Raw genomic sequence first — 23,746 nt, forward strand, 5'->3', positions numbered from 1 at the left:
ACCCATTTAAAGAGAGGTCACGCTCACGAGGACAGAGCCTTGAAGGCTGATATGATGTCTGTTTGTGAGAGAGACGGAGGGAGGGGGAGAGACTGTCTGATTGACTGAATTAGCTGGGTGAGCAGGGAAGTTAGTGTCATTCAAAAACGAGGTCTTACAAGCCCCGGCTTCTTCATAAAGTAAATTTACCTTTTCGTTATTATTTACTGAGTACGCCTGGATTTCATTTGTATGGATTTTTATTCGGCAAATAAATAATAAAAAAATGAAATAAAAATAGTACAGACAATCTAATAAGATGAGGATGGGAAACATTATTTGGAGTCTGTATTCTGATCCTGAGGTCACGATTCTTTCTTTCTTTCTTTCTTTCTTTCTCTCTCTCTCCCCCCCCCCCCCGCCCCCACTTCAGTTTAAAGCTTGCCATCGATTGTGGGTGCAATTCTGCAGGGAGTTCTCTTACGCAAACCCCACAGAAATGAGTGGGAGCTCTTGAGAACTGCACCATAATCTTGCAAGAAGACTCTTGTTGTTGTTTAGTCGTTTAGTCGTGTCCGACTCTTCGTGACCCCATGGACCATAGCACGCCAGGCACTCCTGTCTTGCACTGCCTCCCGCAGTTTGGTCAAACTCATGTTCGTAGCTTCAAGAACACTGTCCAACCATCTTGTCCTCTGTCGTCCCCTTCTCCTAGTGCCCTCCATCTTTCCCAACATCAGGGTCTTTTCCAGGGAGTCTTCTCTTCTCATGAGGTGGCCAAAGTATTGGAGCCTCAGCTTCAGGATCTGTCCTTCCAGTGAGCACTCAGGGCTGATTTCCTTAAGAATGGATAGGTTTGATTTTCTTACAGTCTATGGGACTCTCAAGAGTCTCCTCCAGCACCATAATTCAAAGAAGACTCTTACCTGGGAGTAAATTTGCATCCAAGCTGTGGGTAGCAGTCAAGTAAGCCTTACTCAGACTAAACCCACTGAAATTAATGAACATTACTACTCTGAGTAGAATTTAGCTGTCAATTTAAAGCATTCTTAAAACACTTTTAACCGTCATGGCTTCTCCACAAAGAATCCTTGGAACTGTTGTGTGTTTAGGGTGCTGGGAGTTGTAGCTCCGTGAGGAGTCTTCTTACTAAGTGCAATAATACTCCATTGTAGTAGTATCTTAAGAGGCATTAAATGCATGGCAAATAACTCCCCCCAAATATTGTCCATTCATTTTCAGTCTGCTTTGAAAAAATTTAGCTGGTGGTTTATCATTGTTAATTTTTTATTATTTATATTCTCTGCTTTGAAAACATAGAATCATAGAATCATAGAGTTGGAAGAGACCACAAGGGCCATCCAGTCCAACCCCCTGCCAAGCAGGAAACACCATCAAAGCATTCTTGACATATGCCTGTCAAGCCTCTACTTAAAGACCTCCAAAGAAGGAGACTCCACCACACTCTTGGTAGCAAATTCCACTGCCGAACAGCTCTTACTGTCAGGAAGTTCTTCCTAATGTTTAGGTGGAATCTTCATTCTTGTAGTTTGAATCCATTGCTCCTTGTCCGCTTCTCTGGAGCATCAGAAACATGTAGCGCAGAGAAGTGGATTATGTAAACCTTTGTAAATTGTAGGGCCGCCTTAACAGTTTTTAAAACGTTTGAGGTGTTAAAATGCCTTTGCATTTGTGCTTTTACGTGAATTCAATTTATTACGCCAAATATGTGGTTCTAACTGAAAAGGTGTGCAAAGGTTGTGACAAAGACAAGAAAGAAAAGTAGATTATGGCCTTTCTAAGTAAGTAAATATAGGGAAGGAAGGACATTTTGAAAATAAATATGATGTAAGAATAGTCGGGACATTTGGCACGTGAGATGGTAGTTAGAATCAAGGGGTTCGGTGCGTTCATTTCAATAAGAGTGTGACGACTGCCACTGAAATTAGTGGGACTTCAAAATCATGGCTGGTTGCTGCATCCTCCCAAGTTTTTTAACCATAGATAGCTTTGTCACATTTGCAAAGCAGACAGGAGTGTGAGAAGCAAATGGAGGAAACAAAATGGATTTTTCCATAAAATTCCATCGTTTTGTTATTTTCTGCCTAGCACTCATATGCATTCAAATCAAAGGTCCTCTGGGTATATACAAAACTGCACACTTTGCTTTTGGCTTGGGCTCTTGAATAAAACAATTTACAACACTGCCACCTTGTGGCAAAAGAACTGCGTTCATTCTGAGTTTATCTTAGACCTTCCAATGCGTGCATTCAAAGGCATATGCTAGACTTGGTGAGCTCTATCCAGTGACGTAGTTCCTAATGTGGGGCACATGCCCCACAGGGGTGCAATTTGATTTTTAGGGGGGGGCAATTCGAGAATGAGTTATTAACAGTGAATGGCCTTTTAGGCTTCCTTCATGTGAATAGGAGTTCACTTTTTGAATAATAAGAATTGTATGTCACGGGGGGGGGGAGGCATCAGGATTTAAGAGGTGCTTAGGTGGGGATGGCCAAAAAAAAGCTTGGGAACCACCAATCTATTGCAATGGATGCCTCAGCTGGTCACTATTCTGTGCAAATGAAACTTGCTCATTTCACAACTGCAACGGGCATCTGAGAGATTCGTCTTCATTAAAAGTCTGCAGGCTCAGAGGCTGGCTAAGGTTTCGGAACAATAGCTCAAGTACAATGAGTGGTGCCGGTGGGTCATTTTAGACTCTGGAGTTAATATCCTCACTGGAGGTAAAGAGCATAGATGGTAATTGTAGACTGGAAGAGGAATCTCAACTAAAGCAGCCTTGAACATCCAACCGCTGCTTTGTGCTGGAAATGTAATGAGAAGGAAGGAGATTTTTATCATATGTGGTGGAAATGCGAAAAAGTTAAAAGATTTTGGGAAATGATATATAATGAGCTGAAAAAGATCCTTAAGTATACTTTTCCCAAGAAACCAGAGACATTTTTATTAGGAATTATTGGACAAGAGACTGTAAAGGAGGACTATATAATATTTTTATATGCGACAACCGCAGCTAGGACTTTATTAGCCCAAAAATGGAAAACTCAGGATTTGCCGACGATTGAAGAGTGGCAGACAAAAATGATAGACTATGCGGAATTAGCGAGACTGACTAGCAGGATCCGGAACCAGGGGGAAACAAGGTTCCAAAAAGACTGGAGTAAATTTGTGGGCTATATGGAAAAGAACTGTAGAAGTTTAAAGACACTTGCAGGACTGAAATAAATCCTACGAATTGATTTTAAATGGATGGAATAAAGGAACTGCGAGATAAGAGCTGAATAGAAAACCAAATGAGGGGAGGGAGGGAAGTCAAGCTCGGCAGAGTATTGAGGAGGAGAAATTTGGGAAGAATTGTTAAAAAGATAGTTGTGTGTGTTATTTGTTTTTGAATGTTTGTCAGTTTTGTTTAGTGTTTTAAATGTGTTTATTTGGAAAATTCAATAAAATGCTTTATAAAAAAAAAAAGAACATCCAACCGCTGCTTAAAAACCTCCAATGAAGGAGAGTTCACTCAACAACTTTGGCTCGTCCTCCCCCCAAAATGCTCAACAACTTCGATTTTTTTTTTTTATAGTGAGAGTAGATCGCAGTCTCCTGGAAGTTGGGCAGCCCTGGTTTAGGCTAAGAGATGGTGACTGGCCGAAGGTCACCCAGCGAGCTTCATGGCTGAGGGGGGGATTCGAACCCTGGTCACCTGGGTCCAAGTCCGACACTCTAACCATTATGCAACACTGGCATAGCACAGGAAGGCAACAGGTATCCCAAAGGTATTCCTCACCATGCATGGAAATCAGTGGTCAGTTAAGTGGAATTAAGAGCTCAACAGCAATCTTCTGACTGCACCTGATCCATGCAGCTGGCGCTGTGGTCTAAACCACTGAGCCTCTTCAGCTTGCCAATCAGGAGGTCAGTGGTTTGAATCCCTGTGAGGGGGTGAGCTCCCATTGCTCTGTCCCAGCTCTTGCCAATCTAGCCGTTCAAAAGCACGTCGAAGTGCAAGCGGATAAATAGGTACCGTTGCGGCGGGAAGGTAAACGGCGTTTCCGTGCACTCTGGTTTCCGTCACGGTGTCCAGAAGCGGTTTAGTCATGCTAGCCACATGACCCGGAAAGCTGTCTGTGGACAAACACCGGCTCCCTTGGCCTGAAAACGAGATGAGTGCCACACCCCATAGTCGCCTTTGACTGGACAACTATCCAGGGGTCCTTTACCTTTCACCACCTTAACAACATACTCAAAGTCCACCTAGTCAAACTCAAAGTCCACCTAGTCCAGCATCCTCTTCTCACAGTGGCCAATCAGATGCAAGGTGGACTCTGTCCACCTGTGTTTGCCAGCAACTGGTATTTCAGAAGCATATTGCTCAGCAGTGGAACTAGAACCTAACCATCATGCCTAGTAGTCATTGCTAAGTCTTCTCCCTCCCTCAATTTTATCTAGTTGTTGTTTAGTCGTGTCCGACTCTTCGTGACCCCATGGACCAGAGCACGCCAGGCACTCCTGTCTTCCACTGCCTCCCGCAGTTTGGTCAGACTCATGTTCGTAGCTTCGAGAACACTGCCCAACCATCTCGTCCTCTGTCGTCCCCTTCTCCTTGTGCCCTCCATCTTTCCCAACATCAGGGTCTTTTCCAGGGAGTCTTCTCTTCTCATGAGGTGGCCAAAGTATTGGAGCCTCAGCTTTAGGATCTGTCCTTCCAGTGAGCACTCAGGGCGGATTTCCTTCAGAATGAATAGGTTTGATCTTCCTGCAGTCCATGGGACTCTCAAGAGCAGGGGTCAGCAAACCTTTTCAGCAGGGGGCCGGTCCACTGTCCCTCAGACCTTGTGGGGGGCCGGACTATATTTTGGAGCAAAATATTAACGAATTCCTAGGCCCCACAAATACTAATCCAGAGATGCATTTTAAATAAAAGGACACATTCTACTCATGTAAAACCATGCTGATTCCTGGACCGTCCACGGGCCGGATTTAGAAGGCGATTGGGCCGCATCCGGCCCCCGGGCCTTAATTTGGGGACCCCCGCTCAAGAGTCTCCTCCAGCACCATAATTCAAAAGCATCCATTCTTCGGCGATCAACCTTCTTTATGGTCCAGCTCTCACTTCCATACATCACTACTGGGAAAACCATAGCTTTAACTATACAGACTTTTCTCAGCAAGGTCTGTTTCTCCTTTAAAGCCATCTGAGAGATCCCTGAATTTTGTGGGAGTTCATTCCATATCTTCCAGCCGCCTTCTCCCATGCAGACAATGCCAGGTTTAAGATCTGGAGCAGCATCCTTGCCCCATGTCTGCGGAGGCTACATAAAAGAGGGGGTCTTCCCTGTGATGGTACCCAAGACCGCGGGATGCCCATGCTGAGGCCCTGCACTCTGCCAACTGCCCAGCCCCCACAAAGTACAGGCAGGGAATCCCATCCAACTTGCTGGGCTATGATGGATAACATCTTGCTTTCCCTTGTGCTGCATTCTGGAATGCAGGCAGCAATTGAGTTCTCCATTCCACCCATGCCCCCCTCCTCGAGAAGGGAGATACAGCCTGAAGGGCCAATTCACTGGCACATCTACAGCATCGGTACCCTCACCCCATTTGTTTGCAGGTGGCATATCAAAAAGGAGAACCGTGCGTCTGTTGGTGAATGGTGGGTGCACATGATTGACAGGTCATCAGCACCCACAGGAGTTTCCCATGAGCGCCAGGTGGCAAAACAATCCAGTTAAAAAGTGCCCACGGCCTCCCCAAAAATCTGTTGATCAAATAACTAAGAGCTTTGAAAGGGAGAGCGTGTGGCCATCACTTCTGCATTGTTTGCAGAACCGGAAGCCACTCTGGGAGATCTTCAAACTGAAATTATGGGGTGGGTGGGAATATAAACATCCCAAATCAAAAAATAAAACTAAAACCTACCTCCGTGATCAGAAGTCTCTCCTTGTACAGTGGTGCCTCGCTAGACGAATTTAATTTGTTCCACGGGTCATTTCTTATAAAGAAAAATTCATCTAGCGAATCCCATAAGAATGCATTGAATTTTTTTTGAAAAATTTTTTGCCCATAGGAACGCATTAATTGAATTTCAATGCATTCCTATGGGAAACCGCGATTCGCTAGACAAATTTTTCGTAAAACGAATTCGTCTACCGAGGCAACCTCCACTCGAAAAATCCTTTCGTTAAGCAAAAATTTCATTAAGCAGGGCATTCGTTAAGTGAGGCACCACTGTATTGTGCATACAGGTCTTAATTTGGGGGGAGAAAACAGGGGCAGAGAAAATAAGCTGGAGCGCAAAACAATATGCAATCTTGATTACAGAAATCAGCTTCCCATGAAGCTCGGCTTCAGGGGTTTTTTTTAAACAGAGATATGCTTGAGAGAGAATGGCAACACAGGAGCGAACTCTCAAAAGCCACAAGGGAAATACAATTGTCACTGATAGGGGCAGAGGCTCCAGGAGCTTCTATTAGTTCCCTGGTCTCCCCCGACAAAATTATGTAAAAGGTATTTTACGTGCATAATTCATACAAGCTGAATGTTTTGCGTGACCTTGGCCCAGGTTTCTATTTTAAGTGCGGACTATGCACAGCTGTGGGGAACGAGCAAAAAAAAGGGGGGGGGAAATGCTACCACTAGTAGAAATATAGAATTTATTTCAATTTACAATAAGGCAACATAACATTTCTCATACAGGAAGTGACAGATACACATATAGGGCTGCTGCCAACACAGACCATGGAAGAAGTGCGTTTCATCAGACACTGTTTACCTCCAGTATTTTTTCCCCTTCCAACTTTTTAGCGTTTTATTACAAAGGGAGCAGAGTGATATTTTTTAAAAAATAAATAAATTAGTGTTTCAACCACTTGCTCTTCTCTGTTCCACAAGGGGTGGGACAGCGGCCCCCTAGACTGGATCAAACATTTTTCCAGACAGTTCTTCTGAAAGATGGAGTGGATTTATACAAGAAGCAACCTTTTTTAAAAAATAAAAATAAAAACAATGTCTTCAGGCAGTTTTGGTTCTTCACTGCAACTGTCTAGAATAGCCACCAGCCAAGGTTTCATTTTTCTAGCTGTTCAGCCTGGTAACACTAAATGACATTCACTTCCTCCCTAAAAAACTTCTCGGCAACAACACCCATCAAAAACAAGCCATCGAAATGTTAGACCACCTATTCAAACAATCAACACACAGCAATCCGTCGGAGCGACCGTAGAGTTTTCCAAACTTTCCATAACCACTTAAACAACGTTGACTGTTATTTGTACAAACTACGTAACTTGGGCTTGATTTTTATTATAATTATAATAATCATTATCTACAATCCCCCTTGGGCAAACATTCAGAAGTTGCTGCCTGGGATTTCCCATTCTGCTTCAATCCAGTCCTCTTTCCCAGACGTCAAAAGCAAGAATTCGCCGGCAGACAGTGGCAAACCAACAAGCCACAGCTGAAGGGAAAACAAAGCAATGCCTTGGGCTCTCCCCACACTCAGTGCTTAGATTTCTTCTCTTTTGTAATGGGGGGGGGGAGAGAAACAATCCACACGTTTCTATAGCGATGAGGCATGGAAAGCGTCCGCCAGAAGAGATCAGTCAGAGTCTGCTGGTCGACTCGACAAGGCTCCATTTCCTATTATCATCTTGCTGTAGTTCTTCTGCTCTTCTTCCTTGAAAGTCTCCTTCACTTTGGCTCGTTTCAAACCTCCATCCCTTAAAAGAACAGGGCAGAAAGGGAAATGTATGAAGCAGGATAAAGATGGCACTGCTAAGTAGGCTGGCTGGCGCAAGGATTCCCACTTGTGCACCAGAACGTATCACTCTTCTCTCCCCAAATCATAGAATTCGAGAGTTGAAAGGCCAACCCCCCCCCCCTTGCAATGCAGGAACAGGCAGTTGTCCCATACAGGGATTGAACCTGCAACCCTGGCATTATCAGCACCATGCTCTAAGCAACTGAGCTATCCAGGTGATATGCTCTAAAGCAGGGGTCCCCAGACTACGGCCCGGGGGCCGGATGCGGCCCAATTGGCCTGCCAATCCGGCCCGCGACGACCCCCGCCGCCCGCCGCCCGCTTACGGCGCACAGCGCGGCAGCGCTCTTCCGGGTCGGGGAAAAAGCGCCGGAAATCCTTTGTGCGCATGCGTATGGGCCTCTCCCGACCCGGAAGTGGTCATTTCTGGTGCACTTCCGGGTCGGGGGAGGCCCATACGTATGCGCACAACGGATTTTCGGCGCTTTTTCACCCTGGAAGCGCGCCGCCGCGCCAGTAAGCGCCCGTGCGCATGCGCACGGACACGCGCTCCCCTGCCCTCCGGCCCGCCGCGCGTTCGGCGCGGCGGGAACCGGCCCAAACGCCGGTAAGTCTGGGGACCCCTGCTCTAAAGGATTGGAGGAACTTAAAGGGGTATGTGGAGTAAGAGGTTGAAAGGAGAAGGCGGTTGCACAACCAAAAGTCATTGCACTCACAGATCTGTTCAGCTGGACACCATTGCATTTGTTCAAGATCAAGACTGCAATCCTAAGTGCAACTTACTTGGGAGTAAGCACCATTGAACTGACTAGGGCTTACTTCTGAGCAGACGTGGTTAGGCTTGCACTGTTACTTCAAGAATCATAGAATTGTAGCGCTGGAAGGGACCCCGAGGGTCGCCTAGTTCAACTCCCTGCAACGCAGGAATGTCAACTAAAGTAAAAGGTAAAGGGACCCCTGACCATTAGGTCCAGTTGCGGACGACTCTGGGGTTGCAGCGCTCATCTCGCTTTGCTGGCTGTGGGAGCCGGCGTACAGCTTCCAGGTCATGTGGCCAGCATGACAAAGCCGCTTCTGGCGAACCAGAGCAGCACACGGAAACACCGTTTACCTTCCCGCCGGAGCGGTACCTATTTATCTACTTGCACTTTGATGTGCTTTCGAACTGCTAGGTTGGCAGAAGCTGGGACCGAACAACGGGAGCTCACCCCGTCACAGGGATTTGAACCGCCAACCTTCTGATCGGCAAGCCCTAGGCTCTGTGGTTTAACCCACAACACCACTCACGTTCCCCTGCTCAACTAAAGCTCAACTAAAGTTCTTTAGTTCTCAACTAAAGTACCCAAGACAAATGGCAAACTGAATTCTAGGCCATTGCCACCCAGTGCTGAAATTTAAGGCATTAAATTTTTGCAGAGTACTCTCTAATTTCTCTCTCTCTCTCTCTCTGACATAGTCTCATTTTTCTCACCAGGGCAATTCCGTAAGTCCTCCTTGACGAGCAATAGCAGACTTCACCCTGTTAGCAAACTGAACAGCATCTTCTCCTTCCTGCAAAGAAACAGAATGCAGTTGTTGTCTGTAATCCACATATAAATGCAATAAGGAAGTCAACTGTGGACCTCTCAAGTTTAGCCAGGAGAGGGAGAGGAGGGGGTTGAGAATCAAAACAGCATCTCTTGTTAGCTGCCCGCAAAAGTTATAAAGGCGCCAATAGGGGCCGTTCCTCCTGCTTATTGTACTGTGGCGTCTGTGCCAACCCGCCAACAATGCAACAACGGCAGATACCTCTCTCGTCACCGGTGGCAGGTACCAGACGTGGCACACGATGGCCCAGCTGGTCATGATTCGCAGAAGGTAGCTGACGATGCCATGCTTGCTGCTGTTCCAGAAGGCGTCGCCAAACTGGGGGTCGTACTGCAAAAGGGAGGAGGACAGCTTTTGAGAGTCACGCTCACGGCCAACGTGAAAAGGGCCATTTCACAAGTCGTGTTAGAAGGAGCATTCTTGGAAGAGCAAAAATTCCCAAGCGGTGTAGGGCTGTGCTGTGAGAAGTTAATCTACTACTTATCAAACCTTTATTAGGCATTTTGCAAATAAAACCATAAAAGAGAAAACAACATATAAAAGCCTTGAAGTATATATTAAAAGGGCAGCAGCTGGCTACATACATATATATAGAGAGAGAGAGAATCTGTGGTTTTCCTTGTTAACCTGCTCCTTGGAGGACTGCTACCAAAAACTCGGCTACCCCCACCGTTACCCTTTGGTCAACGTCAGATAGGCAGAATCCCACACTTTCACCTTGCTGGGGTTCCAGACCACCCAAAAGAGGGGACAGCACGCGTTGACGGAGCGTATTGTACAATGGGCAATGAAAGAGAATATGCTCTACAGTGTCCGGGACATTCATAGAACATCTGCAGAATCTCTTGTTTCTAGGAATGTTTTGATACCTTCCCCTGACAAATGCCAAGGGAAAAACATTCAAACGGGCCAGCATAAAAGCCCTACGTTGGGCTGGGATTATTAACTTAGTGACGTAATTGGCTCTGCTATCGAAGACATTTAAATCATAGAATATAGGGGAGCAAATTTTGTTTACAGCTGCCATAATCAAGTTAATCAAGAGTTCTAAGGGTGAGGAGCGGTCCACCCATTAGGCCAGCGGTGAGACAACCTCTCGCCTATGGGCACAATGAGGTCCGGCAGGCTCCCCCCATTTGGCTTGCAAGGTTGGTATTCATATAAAGGGCTGTGGTTTTCAAGTGGTTAACACTCTGCATTAGGCAGGCATGGTGAAGTATGGTGGGGAGCTTGCTAATTAGTCTGTCGCTAGTTAGTATAGGTAAAGGACTCCTGGGTGGTTAAGTCCAGTCAAAGGCAGCTATGGGGTTGCGGCACTCATCTCACTTCAGGCCGAGGGAGCTAGTGTCTGTCCACAGACAGCTTTCTGGGTTACGTGACCAGCATGACTAAACAGCTTCTGGCGCAACGGGACAAGTGCCAGAGGGCATGGAAATGCCATTTACCTTCCCACCACAGTGGTACCTTTTTATCTACTTGCACTGGCGTGCTTTCGAACTGCTAGGTTGGCAAGAGCTGTCCTAGGAACTGGCTAGAAACCCTTCTAGAACCTAGAACATATTTTGCGTGTTCTTACCTTGATAGCAACTGGGTAGATTGTGCCACCGATTTCAAAGCTTCCCTTTTTAAACATCATGACCGAGGTGTTGTTTATACAAGTGCCTGTTTTTTTAAATAAATAAATAAAAGACAGAGCCATCAGTAAACACAAACCCAGATGGAGCATTATTCGCATTAGGCATTAAAGTCCTGAGTTGCAGAAGGCTGTATTGAACTAAGTTGACCCAATCATTTCAGGACTTCTGATTGCTCAATGGATCTTTCTCCTCTCCCTACATCCCTATCACATTTTTTTTATTTTATATTTTTTGCGGGGTGGGAGTGGGGAGTTGGGGAAGAAGAGGGAGGGCAAGTTCCATTGTGCAAGCTGGAGTCCTTCCGTGAACGAGAAAGCAACACAGAGAGCTGCCTTATGCAGAGCCAGGCCATGGATTCATCCAGCTCAATAATGTCTACACAAGGGGCAGGGCCGTCTTTACCCTGCAAAGGGGTGCAGGGCACCTGGGCGCTGAATTCTGGGGGGCACCAGGCTTAAGCTCTTAACTATCTACCTGTTATAAAATAATAAATAATTTTGATCAAGCTAGAAGAACAAAACACATATATACCTAGGTATTACTGAAATGTATACCTGCTTCACTAAAGGACTTTCGACTTTGTGCGCTCATTTACCAAAGACGCACCGTGCCAGCGCTTGTCATTTACAACAGCAGCGCTTGTCAGTAAATAAATTAGCAAATAAAAAAGTTTCTTTTTCCTCCCTTCTTTTGTAAACAAGAGATAAGGCGTAAGCATGGTGTCTGACATAAGCACAATAAAAGTTAATTTGGGGGCTAAACTAAATTTGGGGGCGCTGGGTGGATTTTTGCACCCCGGTGGCGCATATGTTAAAGTCTCCCCTGACACTATTGGCAAATGAAGATGATGGAGTACATGGAAATGGCTGAGATGACCGGAAGAATTCGCGACCGGGGAGAAGAAGCGACAGAAGAAGAGTGGGAAGATTTTAAAATTTACTTGAAAAAAATATGCTAAAATTGAATATTAAGATTAGATTTAGAATTGTATAGAAGCTGTGGATTTGGAGGTCATGTGAAGTATATTGAGGTATGAAAGATTTGAAATCTTAAGAATTTTTTATAAAAATGTATTGGAAATTGCTAAAGATTAAAATGAAATGAAGCGCAGATTGAGGGAACTCGAGGAGGTCCCAATATACAATGGTAAAGGAATTTGGATTGGTATTTGAATGTTTGTGTTTTCTTTTATTGTTATGTTATTGTATCGTAATGTGTTTTATTGTGTTGTATGTTTTCTGCTGATTTTTTCCTTTTCTTTTCTGTTTATAAAACTAATAAAAATTATTATAAAAAATAAATAATTAAAGTCTCCCCTGACAAGGGGTATATGCTGGATGGCAAGCCACGTATCAGGGGGCAGGACAGCGCAAGGGCAGAGAGAACCTCAGCCACATTGCCTTCATTATTTATGTATTCATCATTATTATTTGTTGAATTCGTTAGTCGCATTACCTTGCCCGGGGCAACCCAAAGCAACTTACAACCATGCAGGCAAAAAGAAAAAAGAAAAAAAACAGCCACAGATAGTTAAATTAGGCCAAAGGCATGGTTATGTTTTTGCCTGGCGCCTAATGAAAGTTGCCAATTCAACTTCCCTGGGGAGAGCATGCCACAAACGGGGAGCCACCACAGATAAGGCCTGCTCTTGTGTTGCCACCCTCCAGACCTCTCATGGAGGAGCCACACAAAGACAGGCCTCATATTATGATCTGTTTACGGTCATATTATGCTGTTTTCCTCCATAAGACTGTCACAAGAGAGGATGCTGTCGTAGAAATTTGATGTAACCAATCTGAGGGGAACTCCTCACAGCGAGGGAAGAGTCCCAAAGCGACTTGTTATTAACCCACAAATGAGAGAACAGAAGTGTGCATTTTACCTTCTGGAAAAATTAAAATGGGCAACTTCTCCTTATCCGCAACGTGTTCCCTCAACCTGAAAGAAAAGGATAAATATTTCAGTCTTTGCCCCAGTACTCAAGAGGGTCTGTTGGAATTAATCTGCCTCCAGTAACTAAGGACATAGGTAGAGGGTTGCTGGGTCAGGTCAAAGGTCTAATCCAGCATCCTGTTCTCACAGTGACCAACCAGATGCCACCATCTGTGGAAGCCCACAAGCAGGACGTAAGTGCAACAGGATTCCTCCAACCTGTGACTCCCAGCAAAAGGTCTTCAGAGGCAGAATATAGCTATCATGGTTAGTAGCCTTTGATGGCAACATCCTCTTTTCAAAGCCATCCAAGCCAGCGGAAATTGGCAACACCTTGCGGGAGCAAATTGCATAGCTTAGCAGTGAAATATTTAAGAATCAAGTGAGCTAAGTGGTTCTCGGATCGGGAGGTACCTTTCCAGGTCCTCCTCTTCAAAGCACCATTTCATTTGAGTTTGGTGTGGTTGGCGAAGAAATTTTAGCAATGGAAGGAAGACAAGGTGGTTGGGCAGTGGCTGCAAAGCAGCTCCGTGGACTTGCCTGAGGGGTTTTTGGTTTAGTAAGGAAGTATATGCAGGTTTGCAAAGCACATTTGCAGCTGCTGAACAAGCCATAATAATAATTTATTATTTATACCCCACCCATCTGACTGGGTTTCCCCAGCCACTCTGGGCGGCTCTCAAATGAATATTAAAGACACAATACAGCATTAAACATAAAAAACTTCCCTAAACAGGGCTGCCTTCAGATGTCTTTTAAAAGTAAGATAGTTGTTTTATTTCCTTGACATCTGATGGGAGGGCGTTAACTCATTCAACCTCAAAATAATTTCATAATTATCTGTCTATGTATTTCTAATAGTATAACCAAATCAGGAATTTCTGATATAACTGAAAAAACTACTCTGAAAATTTATCATTCCGAAAATGAAACCTTCTATTAAGATTATAACCGCAAGAATGAGCCTTACTGTAAAAAAATATGATTTAAATCAAGTCTTACTGACTAGTGATTTAAATCGTGATTTAAATCGATTTAATCTAAATCAAATCCACCCTTAGGCAGACTATACCTTTATTTGCATTCGCAAGATTATCGATGGACAGAACTAATGAATGACATATCAGAGAGACCACACACCTTTAGCCCGGCCCTCTTCCTTATCTTACTATTCTAATCCCCAATGTCAGTTAACACAAGGAGCGACACACTTTTCCGTGCAGTAAATAAGAAGCGTACAAATATGTTAGCTTTTAGAACAACCCCCAGCCATTTGTCTCTTGGTGTTCAGGTAACAAAAAACGAAAACCCCATACCTTTCCGTCACCAGGTGGCGATCTTTCATTTCGGAGCGATCAAACCAAACGTGTGGACAGGCTTTGACAGTCGCTCTCTGAATAATGCCCATTAGGCCTCCGTGAGCTTGGCCCACCTGCAAGGTCCCCCCCCACCAAAAAAAAAGACAAAATTAAATCAACAGGGCGTTCCTTCAAAATAGTTCCCTTTCAAAACTATAAAGGAGCCTTGTGAGTGGAGTCGATGCATTGAAAGTGATGTCATTCTTGAAGGACATGATGAAGTCATCTTTAAGTGCCCACGATCTGCTTTTTGAGCTTCCGTTCCGATCTGTTTGCTGGGAGGTTAACGACGCTGTGTCGGGGAGGTGGTTATCTCACACTTTCTACTACACGTTACTGTCACTTCCCTTATTCATAGAATTAATAGAATTGTAGAGTCGGAAGGGACCCCCTGAGTCATCTAGTCCAACCCCCTGCAATGCAGGAATCTCAGCTAAAGCATCCCTGACAGATGACCGTCCAACCTCTGCTTGAAAACCTCCAAGGAAGGAGAGTCTACAACAGGGGTCCCCAGACTTACCGGGCTTTGGGCCGGTGCCCGCCGCGCCGACTGCGCGGCGGGCTGGAGAGCAGGGGAGTGCGCGCCCATGCGCATGCGCACACGCACACGGTCGGGGAAAAAACGCCGAAAATCGCTTGTGCGCATGCGTATGGGCCTCCCCCACCCCAGAAGTGCATCGGAAATGACCTCTTCTGGGTCGGGAGAGGCCCATACGCATGCGCACAAAGGATTTTCGGCGATTTTTTGCCATTTTTGAAGATCGCCGCCGCGCTGCGCGCCGTAAGAGCAGGCGGCGGCGGCGGGCGGCGGGGGTCGTCGCGGGCCGGATTGGGAGGCTAATTGGGCCGCATCCGGCCCGGGGGCCATAGTCTGGGGACCCCTGGTCTACAACTTCCTTAAGGAGACCGTTCCACTGTCAAACAGCTCTTACTGTCAGAAAGCCCTTCCTGATGTTTAGTCGGAATCTCTTTTCTTGTAACTTGAATCCATTGGTTTGGGTCCTGCTCTCCGGAGCAGGCGAAAACAAGCTTGCTCCATCTTCCACGTGATGGAACATTGCTTTAATGGCAGGGTCCAGATGGGGCCTTTGCCACTTACTTGATTAACGAAGGCTTCGTGGCAGAGGCGTAGGAAGGTCAGGTGGTACCCGGTGCGGAAAATTTCTTGTCACCCCCCCACACACACACACTGATTTTTATTTTATTTTTTGCCTGCAAAAATGGTTTTACGTTATTTCATATTTTCTTACAAAGGAATGTGGATTCTGAGCCTCTGATAACAAGTAGGCAACTACGGACAGATACTTAAATCTACAGGATGGATTGTGTTTTGGTTTGTGTTATTTTATTTATGTTTATTGTTTATTTATTTAATAAAATTTATTTTTTAAAAACCTGCAAAGTGGTTTACCAAAAAAAACAAAAAAACACAGCAGTAAAATCAAGAAAAATTAACAATCCTACTTAAAAATATACAAAAGTTAAAATATTAAGATTAAAATTACTTCAACTTCCTAAGCATCTAGGTATGCTTGCCTAAAGAAGAATGCTTTTAGCAGGTGCCCGAAAAGAGTCTAGCAAAGGGACGTGCTTTGTTGAAATTTCAGCCTTCACGGCATAGGAAAACAGCCAAGTAAACAGCTATTTTCATGGAGGAGGGTCAAGATATTAACTAATATGCATGAAATTTCATATGTAGCTATATAATCCCTAGTGTATTAAGATAAGACCTTTGGAGCAGGCATTTTCAAAAAAATAAAGTTTTTTTATGAACCACCCTAGGTAAAGCTAAAGGGACCCCTGACCATAAGGTCCAGTCGTGACCGACTCTGGGGTTGCGGCATGCATCTCGCGTTATTGGCCGAGGGAGCCAGCGTACAGCTTCCAGGTCATGTGGCCAGCATGACAAAGGTGCTTCTGACGAACCAGAGCAGTACACGGAAAGGCCATTTACCTTTCCATTTGGAGCGGTACCTATTTATCTACTTGCACTTTGACGTGCTTTCGAACTGCTAGGTTGGCAGGAGCAAGGACCGAGCAACGGGAGCTCATCCCGTCGCAGGGATTCAAACCACCGACCTTAACCCACTGATTTAACCCACAGCGCTACCCGCGTCCCCAGATCCACCCGCATCGCCAGATATGAACCACCTTAGTAGGGCAGTAATTGTTCCTTGATAATTTGTCACCCCCCTCCATGATGGCACCTGAGGCAGATGCGCCCCCCCCCCTTTCCTATGCCCCTGCTTTGTGGCAGTGAATTGGCCAGGCACGTCAACAATATTTGTTTGTTTTGCATGCGGAGCTATTTTTCTGGCAACCCTTGTTGTTTAGTCGTTTAGTCGTGTCCGACTCTTCGTGACCCCATGGACCATAGCACGCCAGGCACTCCTGTCTTGCACTGCCTCCCGCAGTTTGGTCAAACTCATGTTCGTAGCTTCGAGAACACTGTCCAACCATCTTGTCCTCTGACGTCCCCTTCTCCTAGTGCCCTCCATCTTTCCCAACATCAGGGTCTTTTCCAAGGATTCTTCTCTTCTCATGAGGTGGCCAAAGTATTGGAGCCTCAGCTTCACGATCTGTCCTTCCAGGGAGCACTCAGGGCTGATTTCCTTAAGAATGGATAGGTTTGATCTTCTAGCAGTCCATGGGACTCTCAAGAGTCTCCTCCAGCACCATAATTCAAAAGCATCAATTCTTCGGCGATCAGCCTTCTTTATGGTCCAGCTCTCACTTCCATACATCACTACTGGGAAAACCATAGCTTTAACTATACGGACCTTTGTCGGCAAGGTGATGTCTCTGCTTTTTAAGATGCTGTCTAGGTTTGTCATTGCTTTTCTCCCAAGAAGCAGTCGTCTTTTAATTTCGTGACTGCTGTCACCATCTGCAGTAATCAAGGAGCCCAAGAAAGTAAAATCTCTCACTGCCTCCATTTCTTCCCCTTCTATTTGCCAGGAGGTGATGGGACCAGTGGCCATGATCTTGGTTTTTTTGATGTTGAGCTTCAGACCATATTTTGCGCTCTCCTCTTTCACCCTCATTAAAAGGTTCTTTAATTCCTCCTCGCTTTCTGCCATCAAGGTTGTGTCATCTGCATATCTGAGGTTGTTCATATTTCTTCCGGCAATCTTAATTCCGGCTTGGGATTCATCTAGTCCAGCCTTTCGCATGATGAATTCTGCATATAAGTTAAATAAGCAGGGAGACAATATACAACCTTGTCGTACTCCTTTCCCAATTTTGAACCACTCAGTTGTTCCATATCCAGTTCTAACTGTAGCTTCTTGTCCCACATAGATATTTCTCAGGAGACAGATGAGGTGATCAGGCACTCCCATTTCTTTAAGAACTTGCCATAGTTTGCTGTGGTCGACACAGTCAAAGGCTTTTGCATAGTCAATGAAGCAGAAGTAGACGTTTTTCTGGAACTCTCTAGCTTTCTCCATAATCCAGCGCATGTTTGCTATTTGGTCTCTGGTTCCTCTGCCCTTTCGAAATCCAGCTTGCACTTCTGGGAGTTCTCGGTCCACATACTGCCTAAGCCTGCCTTGTAGAATTTTAAGCATAACCTTGCTAGCGTGTAAAATGAGCGCAATAGTGCGGTAGTTGGAGCATTCTTTGGCACTGCCCTTCTTTGGAATTGGGATGTAGACTGATCTTCTCCAATCCTCTGGCCATTGCTGAGTTTTCCAAACTTGCTGGCATATTGGGTGTAGCACCTTAACAGCATCATCTTTTAAAATTTTAAATAGTTCAGCTGGAATATCATCACTTCCACTGGCCTTGTTATTAGCAGTGCTTTCTAAGGCCCATTTGACTTCACTCTCCAAGATGTCTGGCTCAAGGTCAGCAACCACACTACCTGGGGTGTACGAAACCTCCATGTCTTTCTGGTATAATTCCTCTGTGTATTCTTGCCACCTCTTCTTGATGTCTTCTGCTTCTGTTAGGTCCTTACCACTTTTGTCCTTGATTATGGTAATCTTTGTACGAAATGTTCCTTTCATATCTCCAATTTTCTTGAACAGATCTCTGGTTTTCCCCATTCTATTGTGGCAACCCTACACACAGGTAAGACACAGCCTTTCAATATCTGCCTCGATATAGCAGTGAACCTTCCTCATTTTCTTTCCCTATTTAACCTTGCCTCTTCTTTCTCTGTTTCTCAGTGTCAACTGTAAGCTCCTCAGGACAGAGACCTGCTTTCTTAAGCAATGTCAAGTGTGATCCACATTGATAGCATTAAAAGGTGAAAACTATTAAAAGTGATTCTGTGCAGCTGCATAGCTAAATCAGTTGCACCAGTTCCTCTCTGCGTCAAGAGTTTTCTCAACTCAAGACAATGCAAATGACTTCTTCAATTACTAGCAACTAGGAAGTAGCTACAGTTCAATGCTGGCTTCATGTATAGAGGTCTTTGCAACCCTTGGTCCTTGCAATTGCAAAACTCATGAGACTTAAGACATACATACCATTGCATAACAGCCATCGTTGGTCAAGATTATGACGTCTATTGGAGATGTGTGGTTGGCAACACAAATTCCTCCTTTCTTAGGCTTGTTCTTCCTGCAAAATGACAGGAGGACACCACAAGTTTTTCACAACTTTGCAGTAGGGGACGAGCAATTGTGAGATTCCCATAAACCTGCAGCACGTTACACATGAGTATTCTTTGCTGTAAAGGCTTAATAAGCAGGGTTGCAATTTCAAAGTAAAAAGAAAATGCATTGTCAACATTTAACATTTCTAAGCTGCAATTCTCAGCCACAAGCTGAGTGAAGTGCACTGACTTTAAAAAGCATATTCTGAAAGCAATTGGACTTGGCATTTTTTTATGGTGTTTAACCCCCAAAAGACCCACACACAGGCACTACACAGACAACTTGTGGGACCTTTCAGCTCAAGAAAAGTCAAGTAAGAGGGGGCATGATAAGACTTGTATAAAATTAAGTATGCTGCGGAGGAAGTGGATAAAGGTTTTTGTCCCTCTCTCATAATACTCAGGCAGCTAGTGAAGCTGAATATTCAGGACAGATAAAAGAAAACACTTTTTCACACAGTGCATAGTTACAACTATAGGGCTCGCTCATTGTCCAGAAAGTGGGAGAAGCAACAAGAGGATCAGCCATTTTAGATCTGGTCCTAACCAATAGTGATGACCTGGTTGGTGGGGTAGAAGTGGCAGGATCATTAGGTGGGAGTGATCATGCTCTTCTGGAGTTTATTGTTCAGCGGAAAGGAGCAACCAAGCATACTAAGACTCAAATCCTAGACTTTAAGAAAGCCGACTTCAGAAAACTTAGGGAAGCACTGGGTGAGATCCCATGGATAGAAATACTAAAAGGGAAGGGAGTTCATGATGGTTGGGAGTTTGTTAAAAGAGAGGTATTAAAAGCACAACTTCAGGCAATACCAATGAGACGGAAACATGGAAGGTGCCTAAAGAAGCCAGGGTGGCTATCTAAAGAACTTTTGACTGAGTTAAGATTTAAAAGGGATATGTACAAAAATGGAAAAGGGGGGGAATCTCCAGAGAGGAATTCAAACATATAGCCAGCACGTGTAGAGACAAAGTCAGAAAAGCTAAAGCACAGAATGAACTCAGGCTCGCCAGAGAGGTTAAAAGCAACAAAAAGGGCTTTTATGGGTATGTCCGTAGCAAAAGGAAGAACAAGGAAACAGTGGGGTCACTTAGAGGAGAAGATGGTGAAATGCAAACAGGGGACAGAGAAAGGGCAGAACTCCTCAATGCCTTCTTTGCCTCAGTCTTCTCCAAGAAAGAAAAAAACGCCCGACCTGAAGAATATGGAGCAGATGATTCAGCAGGGGAAACACAGCCCAGAATAAGTAAGGAGGTAGTACAAGAATACTTGGCTAGTTTAGATGTATTCAAGTCTCCAGGGCCAGATGAACTACATCCAAGAGTATTAAAAGAACTGGCAGAGGTGATTTCAGAACCACTGGCAATAATATTTAAAAATTCCTGGAGAACAGGCAAAGTTCCAGCAGACTGGAGGATGGCAAATGTTGTCCCTATTTTCAAAAAGGGGAAAAGAGAGGACCCAAACAATTACCGCCCAGTCAGCCTGACATCAATACCAGGAAAGATTCTAGAGCAGATCATTAAGCAAACAGTCTGTGAGCACCTAGAAAGAAACTCTGTGATCACTAAAAGTCAGCATGGGTTTCTGAAAAATAAGTCATGTCAGACTAATCTGATCTCATTTTTTGACAGAATTACAAGCCTAGTGGATGAAGGGAACGCTGTGGATGTAGCCTATCTTGATTTCAGCAAGGCCTTTGACAAGGTGCCCCATGATATTCTTGTAAAGAAGCTGGTAAAATGTGGGCTAGACAATGCTACCATTCAGTGGGTTTGTAACTGGCTTACTGACCAAACCCAAAGGGTGTTCATCAATGGCTCCTCCTCATCCTGGGGAGTAGTGACTAGTGGGGTGCCACAGGGTTCTGTCTTGGGCCCAATCTTATTCAACATCTTTATCAATGACTTAGATGATGGGCTTGAGGGCATCCTGAGCAAGTTTGCAGACGACACCAAATTGGGAGGGGTGGCTAATACCCCAGAGGACAGGATCACACTTCAAAATGACCTTAACAGATTAGACAACTGGGGCAAAGCAAACAAGATGAATTTTAACAAGGAGAAATGTAAGGTACTACACTTGGGCAAAAAAAATGAAAGGCACAAATACAGGATGGGAGACACCTGGTTTGAGAGCAGTACATGTGAAAAGGATCTAGGAGTCTTGGTAGACCACAAACTTGACATGAGTCAGCAGTGTGATGCAGCAGCTAAAAAAGCCAATGCAATTATGGGCTGCATCAATAGGAGTATAGCATCTAGATCAAGGGAAGTAATAGTACCACTGTATTCTGCTCTGGTCAGACCTCACCTGGAGTACTGTGTCCAGTTCTGGGCACCACAGTTCAAGAAGGATACTGACAAGCTGGAACGTGTCCAGAAGAGGGCAACCAAAATGGTCAAAGGCCTGGAAACGATGCCTTATGAGGAACGGCTTAGGGAACTGGGTATGTTTAGCCTGGAGAAGGTTAAGGGGTGATATGATAGCCATGTTCAAATATATGAAAGGATGTCCTATGGAGGAGGGAGAAAGATTGTTTTCTGCTGCTCCAGAGAAGCGGACACGGAGCAATGGATTCAAACTTCAAGAAAGAAGATTCCACCTAAACATTAGGAAGAACTTCCTGACAGTAAGAGCTGTTTGGCAGTGGAATTTGCTACCAAGGAGTGTGGTGGAGTCTCCTTCTTTGGAGGTCTTTAAGCAGAGGCTTGACAGGCATATGTCAAGAATGCTTTGATGGTGTTTCCTGCTTGGCAGGGGGTTGGACTGGATGGCCCTTGTGGTCTCTTCCAACTCTACGATTCTATGATTCTATGATCCTACAGGAAGCAACTATGACCACCAACTTGGATGGCTTTTAAAGAGGTTTAGACAACTTTGTCGAGAATACAGTTATTAATGACTACTGGGTAAGTCTCCCCAAGTCTCCTGGGTCAAGGCATCACCACCAAAAAGGCCCTACTTCGTGTCACTACCCATTCAAAAGGCAGTGGCGCCCACAGACTATACTCAGAAGAGGATCTTCACATCCAAGCAGGGAAAGATAAGCCCTTTTCTTCTTACTAGGCAGAAGCATCATGCAGGTAACAGCCCAGAGACGACAGAGTGGGCTGTACCACTTGAGACAGCTGGGGGAAGATGAAGTTTCTGAATCCATCTCACAACAAAACACAACAGGCCCTTCCAAGGGTCCTTTTGACTGTGTATTCATGATGCTTTCGGGGCAGTTATGTGCAATCCCACTTTGCATACCGTTTGCGCCTGCATAGATTTTAGAATGGACGTAATTTCTTTGTTTCCAATCGGTGGCTGCCCTTTTGCTTCCCACCCAAATTCTGTAACTTTTTAGACCACAAATGTATTGGGGGGGGGGACGACAGGTTGTCCCAAATTTGTTGTGCTCTAGCACAAAAGTACAATAATGCAGTAATGTTGAAGAAGCATTGCAGTAGTGGAAGGAATGTGTGGACAACCCAGTATTAATCCACCACTAGGGAACTATTGATGTACCAAAGACGTAGTGCAGAATGTACCTGCAAAAACAACACACCTGTCTGGAGGAGCCAACACACACACACACACACACACACACACACACACAACTTCAGCTTAAAAGAATTGAAGCGCCATCTACTCCTTGCTGTGCTAGCGGTCTACTTGCAGGGGTGGGGTTTTTTTATGCATCAGAATGTTAAAAAGATGTGATTTCAGACTTGTAAACTTTGGTGGTACAATTCATTCTACCACTTGATTCTGCCTGATGTGTACATCAGCAGCAGCAACATCAACAAAATAAACCGTAGTCTACTCAACACTGCACCATCAGCAAAGAACTTATCCTAACTTTAGTCCTGATAAGGGGTCGTGCCCTCTTTCACTCACTTGTTGTGGTAATAAATGTTGCCAGAAAGCGCTCTGACAAGGATACGGGAACAGGTGAGATGGACAAGGTCACTCAGCCGGTCTTTGGTTCTGCAAAACAGGAAAAACTGGGTGTTATAGCAGCCTTAGAAATCTAAGTTAGGTCCACATTTCCCAGGATCTAAGAGTTGCAGCACTGGTTATTTATACATCACAACCTAATTTCAACTTCTTGATAGCAAAAGAGGAGTCAGCATTCTAAACAAGCTGAAGAACAAATAGTTCAGTAGCTCTGTCTATAAAGATACATATTCAGAAAATGGGTGTTTGGGGAAAGTGGCCTCACAAAAATAACGGACACCCTCTTCTCTACAAAATCCAGCAGCCCCCCCCCCCACTTAGTTCTCACTCTGCTTTTGATCATGATCTCCCCTTACCAATTACTTTTACAGTACACCCCAAGTCTCTAAGATTCTGTTGCCAGCTGGTTCCCATCTCTTTGCTTGTTATCTCAATGTTTCCATAAATGGAAATTCCCCCCTTTGCCTTCCCTCTTATAAACACAGTCACGTATGTTTATAAGAACTTTTTTGGCAAAACTGATGGGCCATTAACTTTTACACAGCGTATAAAGTTTCGCACGGCATAACGCTATGCTTTGGCAGGTGAATCCCAGCTGTCAATAGGGCATTCCAATAATTCTAAGAAACAGCTTGCGTTGTTGATGCAAGAGGCTGGCCCAAGGCAGAGGTAGAGTTCCGTTTTCTGTTTCATAACCTCTTCTTTTCCCGAAGTTACTGATGCAAAGGAGATCCACTTACTCCCCATTTGGAAGCTGGCCTACCAGCGTGGTGCCGCAAATCATGGAAAGGATCCCAATGTGTGCCAAGGTAACCCTGGGAGGGGAAAAACAGAAGGGAAAACCCAAAATGCATTAGCCATTCAAGACCGTCAGATCCTACCTGGAGGAAGAAAGGCTTCCTTAAAGTGCATACTTTTGGTCTCCTGATG

General features: G+C 44.8%; 1 protein-coding gene across 1 annotated transcript in view; it reads right to left on the reverse strand.

The window, feature by feature from the left end:
- Positions 1 to 6,630: 6,630 nt before the first annotated feature.
- GPAT3 (glycerol-3-phosphate acyltransferase 3) overlaps positions 6,631 to 23,746 on the reverse strand; it is a 33,397-nt gene continuing 16,281 nt past the window's right edge. The window contains exons 4-12 of the mRNA XM_035111858.3: positions 23,557 to 23,631; positions 22,757 to 22,846; positions 18,743 to 18,836; positions 14,226 to 14,341; positions 12,860 to 12,915; positions 10,917 to 11,002; positions 9,542 to 9,670; positions 9,225 to 9,304; positions 6,631 to 7,712 (exon numbers count right to left, since the gene is read on the reverse strand). Of these exons, the coding sequence (XP_034967749.3) occupies positions 7,592 to 7,712; positions 9,225 to 9,304; positions 9,542 to 9,670; positions 10,917 to 11,002; positions 12,860 to 12,915; positions 14,226 to 14,341; positions 18,743 to 18,836; positions 22,757 to 22,846; positions 23,557 to 23,631 (847 nt within the window). The 3' untranslated portion in view covers positions 6,631 to 7,591. The remainder of the gene's footprint in view (positions 7,713 to 9,224; positions 9,305 to 9,541; positions 9,671 to 10,916; positions 11,003 to 12,859; positions 12,916 to 14,225; positions 14,342 to 18,742; positions 18,837 to 22,756; positions 22,847 to 23,556; positions 23,632 to 23,746) is intronic.

This window comes from Zootoca vivipara, chromosome Z1 (genome assembly GCF_965207765.1).
Source record: "Zootoca vivipara chromosome Z1, rZooViv2.hap1.1, whole genome shotgun sequence".
Classification (NCBI taxonomy): domain Eukaryota; kingdom Metazoa; phylum Chordata; class Lepidosauria; order Squamata; family Lacertidae; genus Zootoca; species Zootoca vivipara.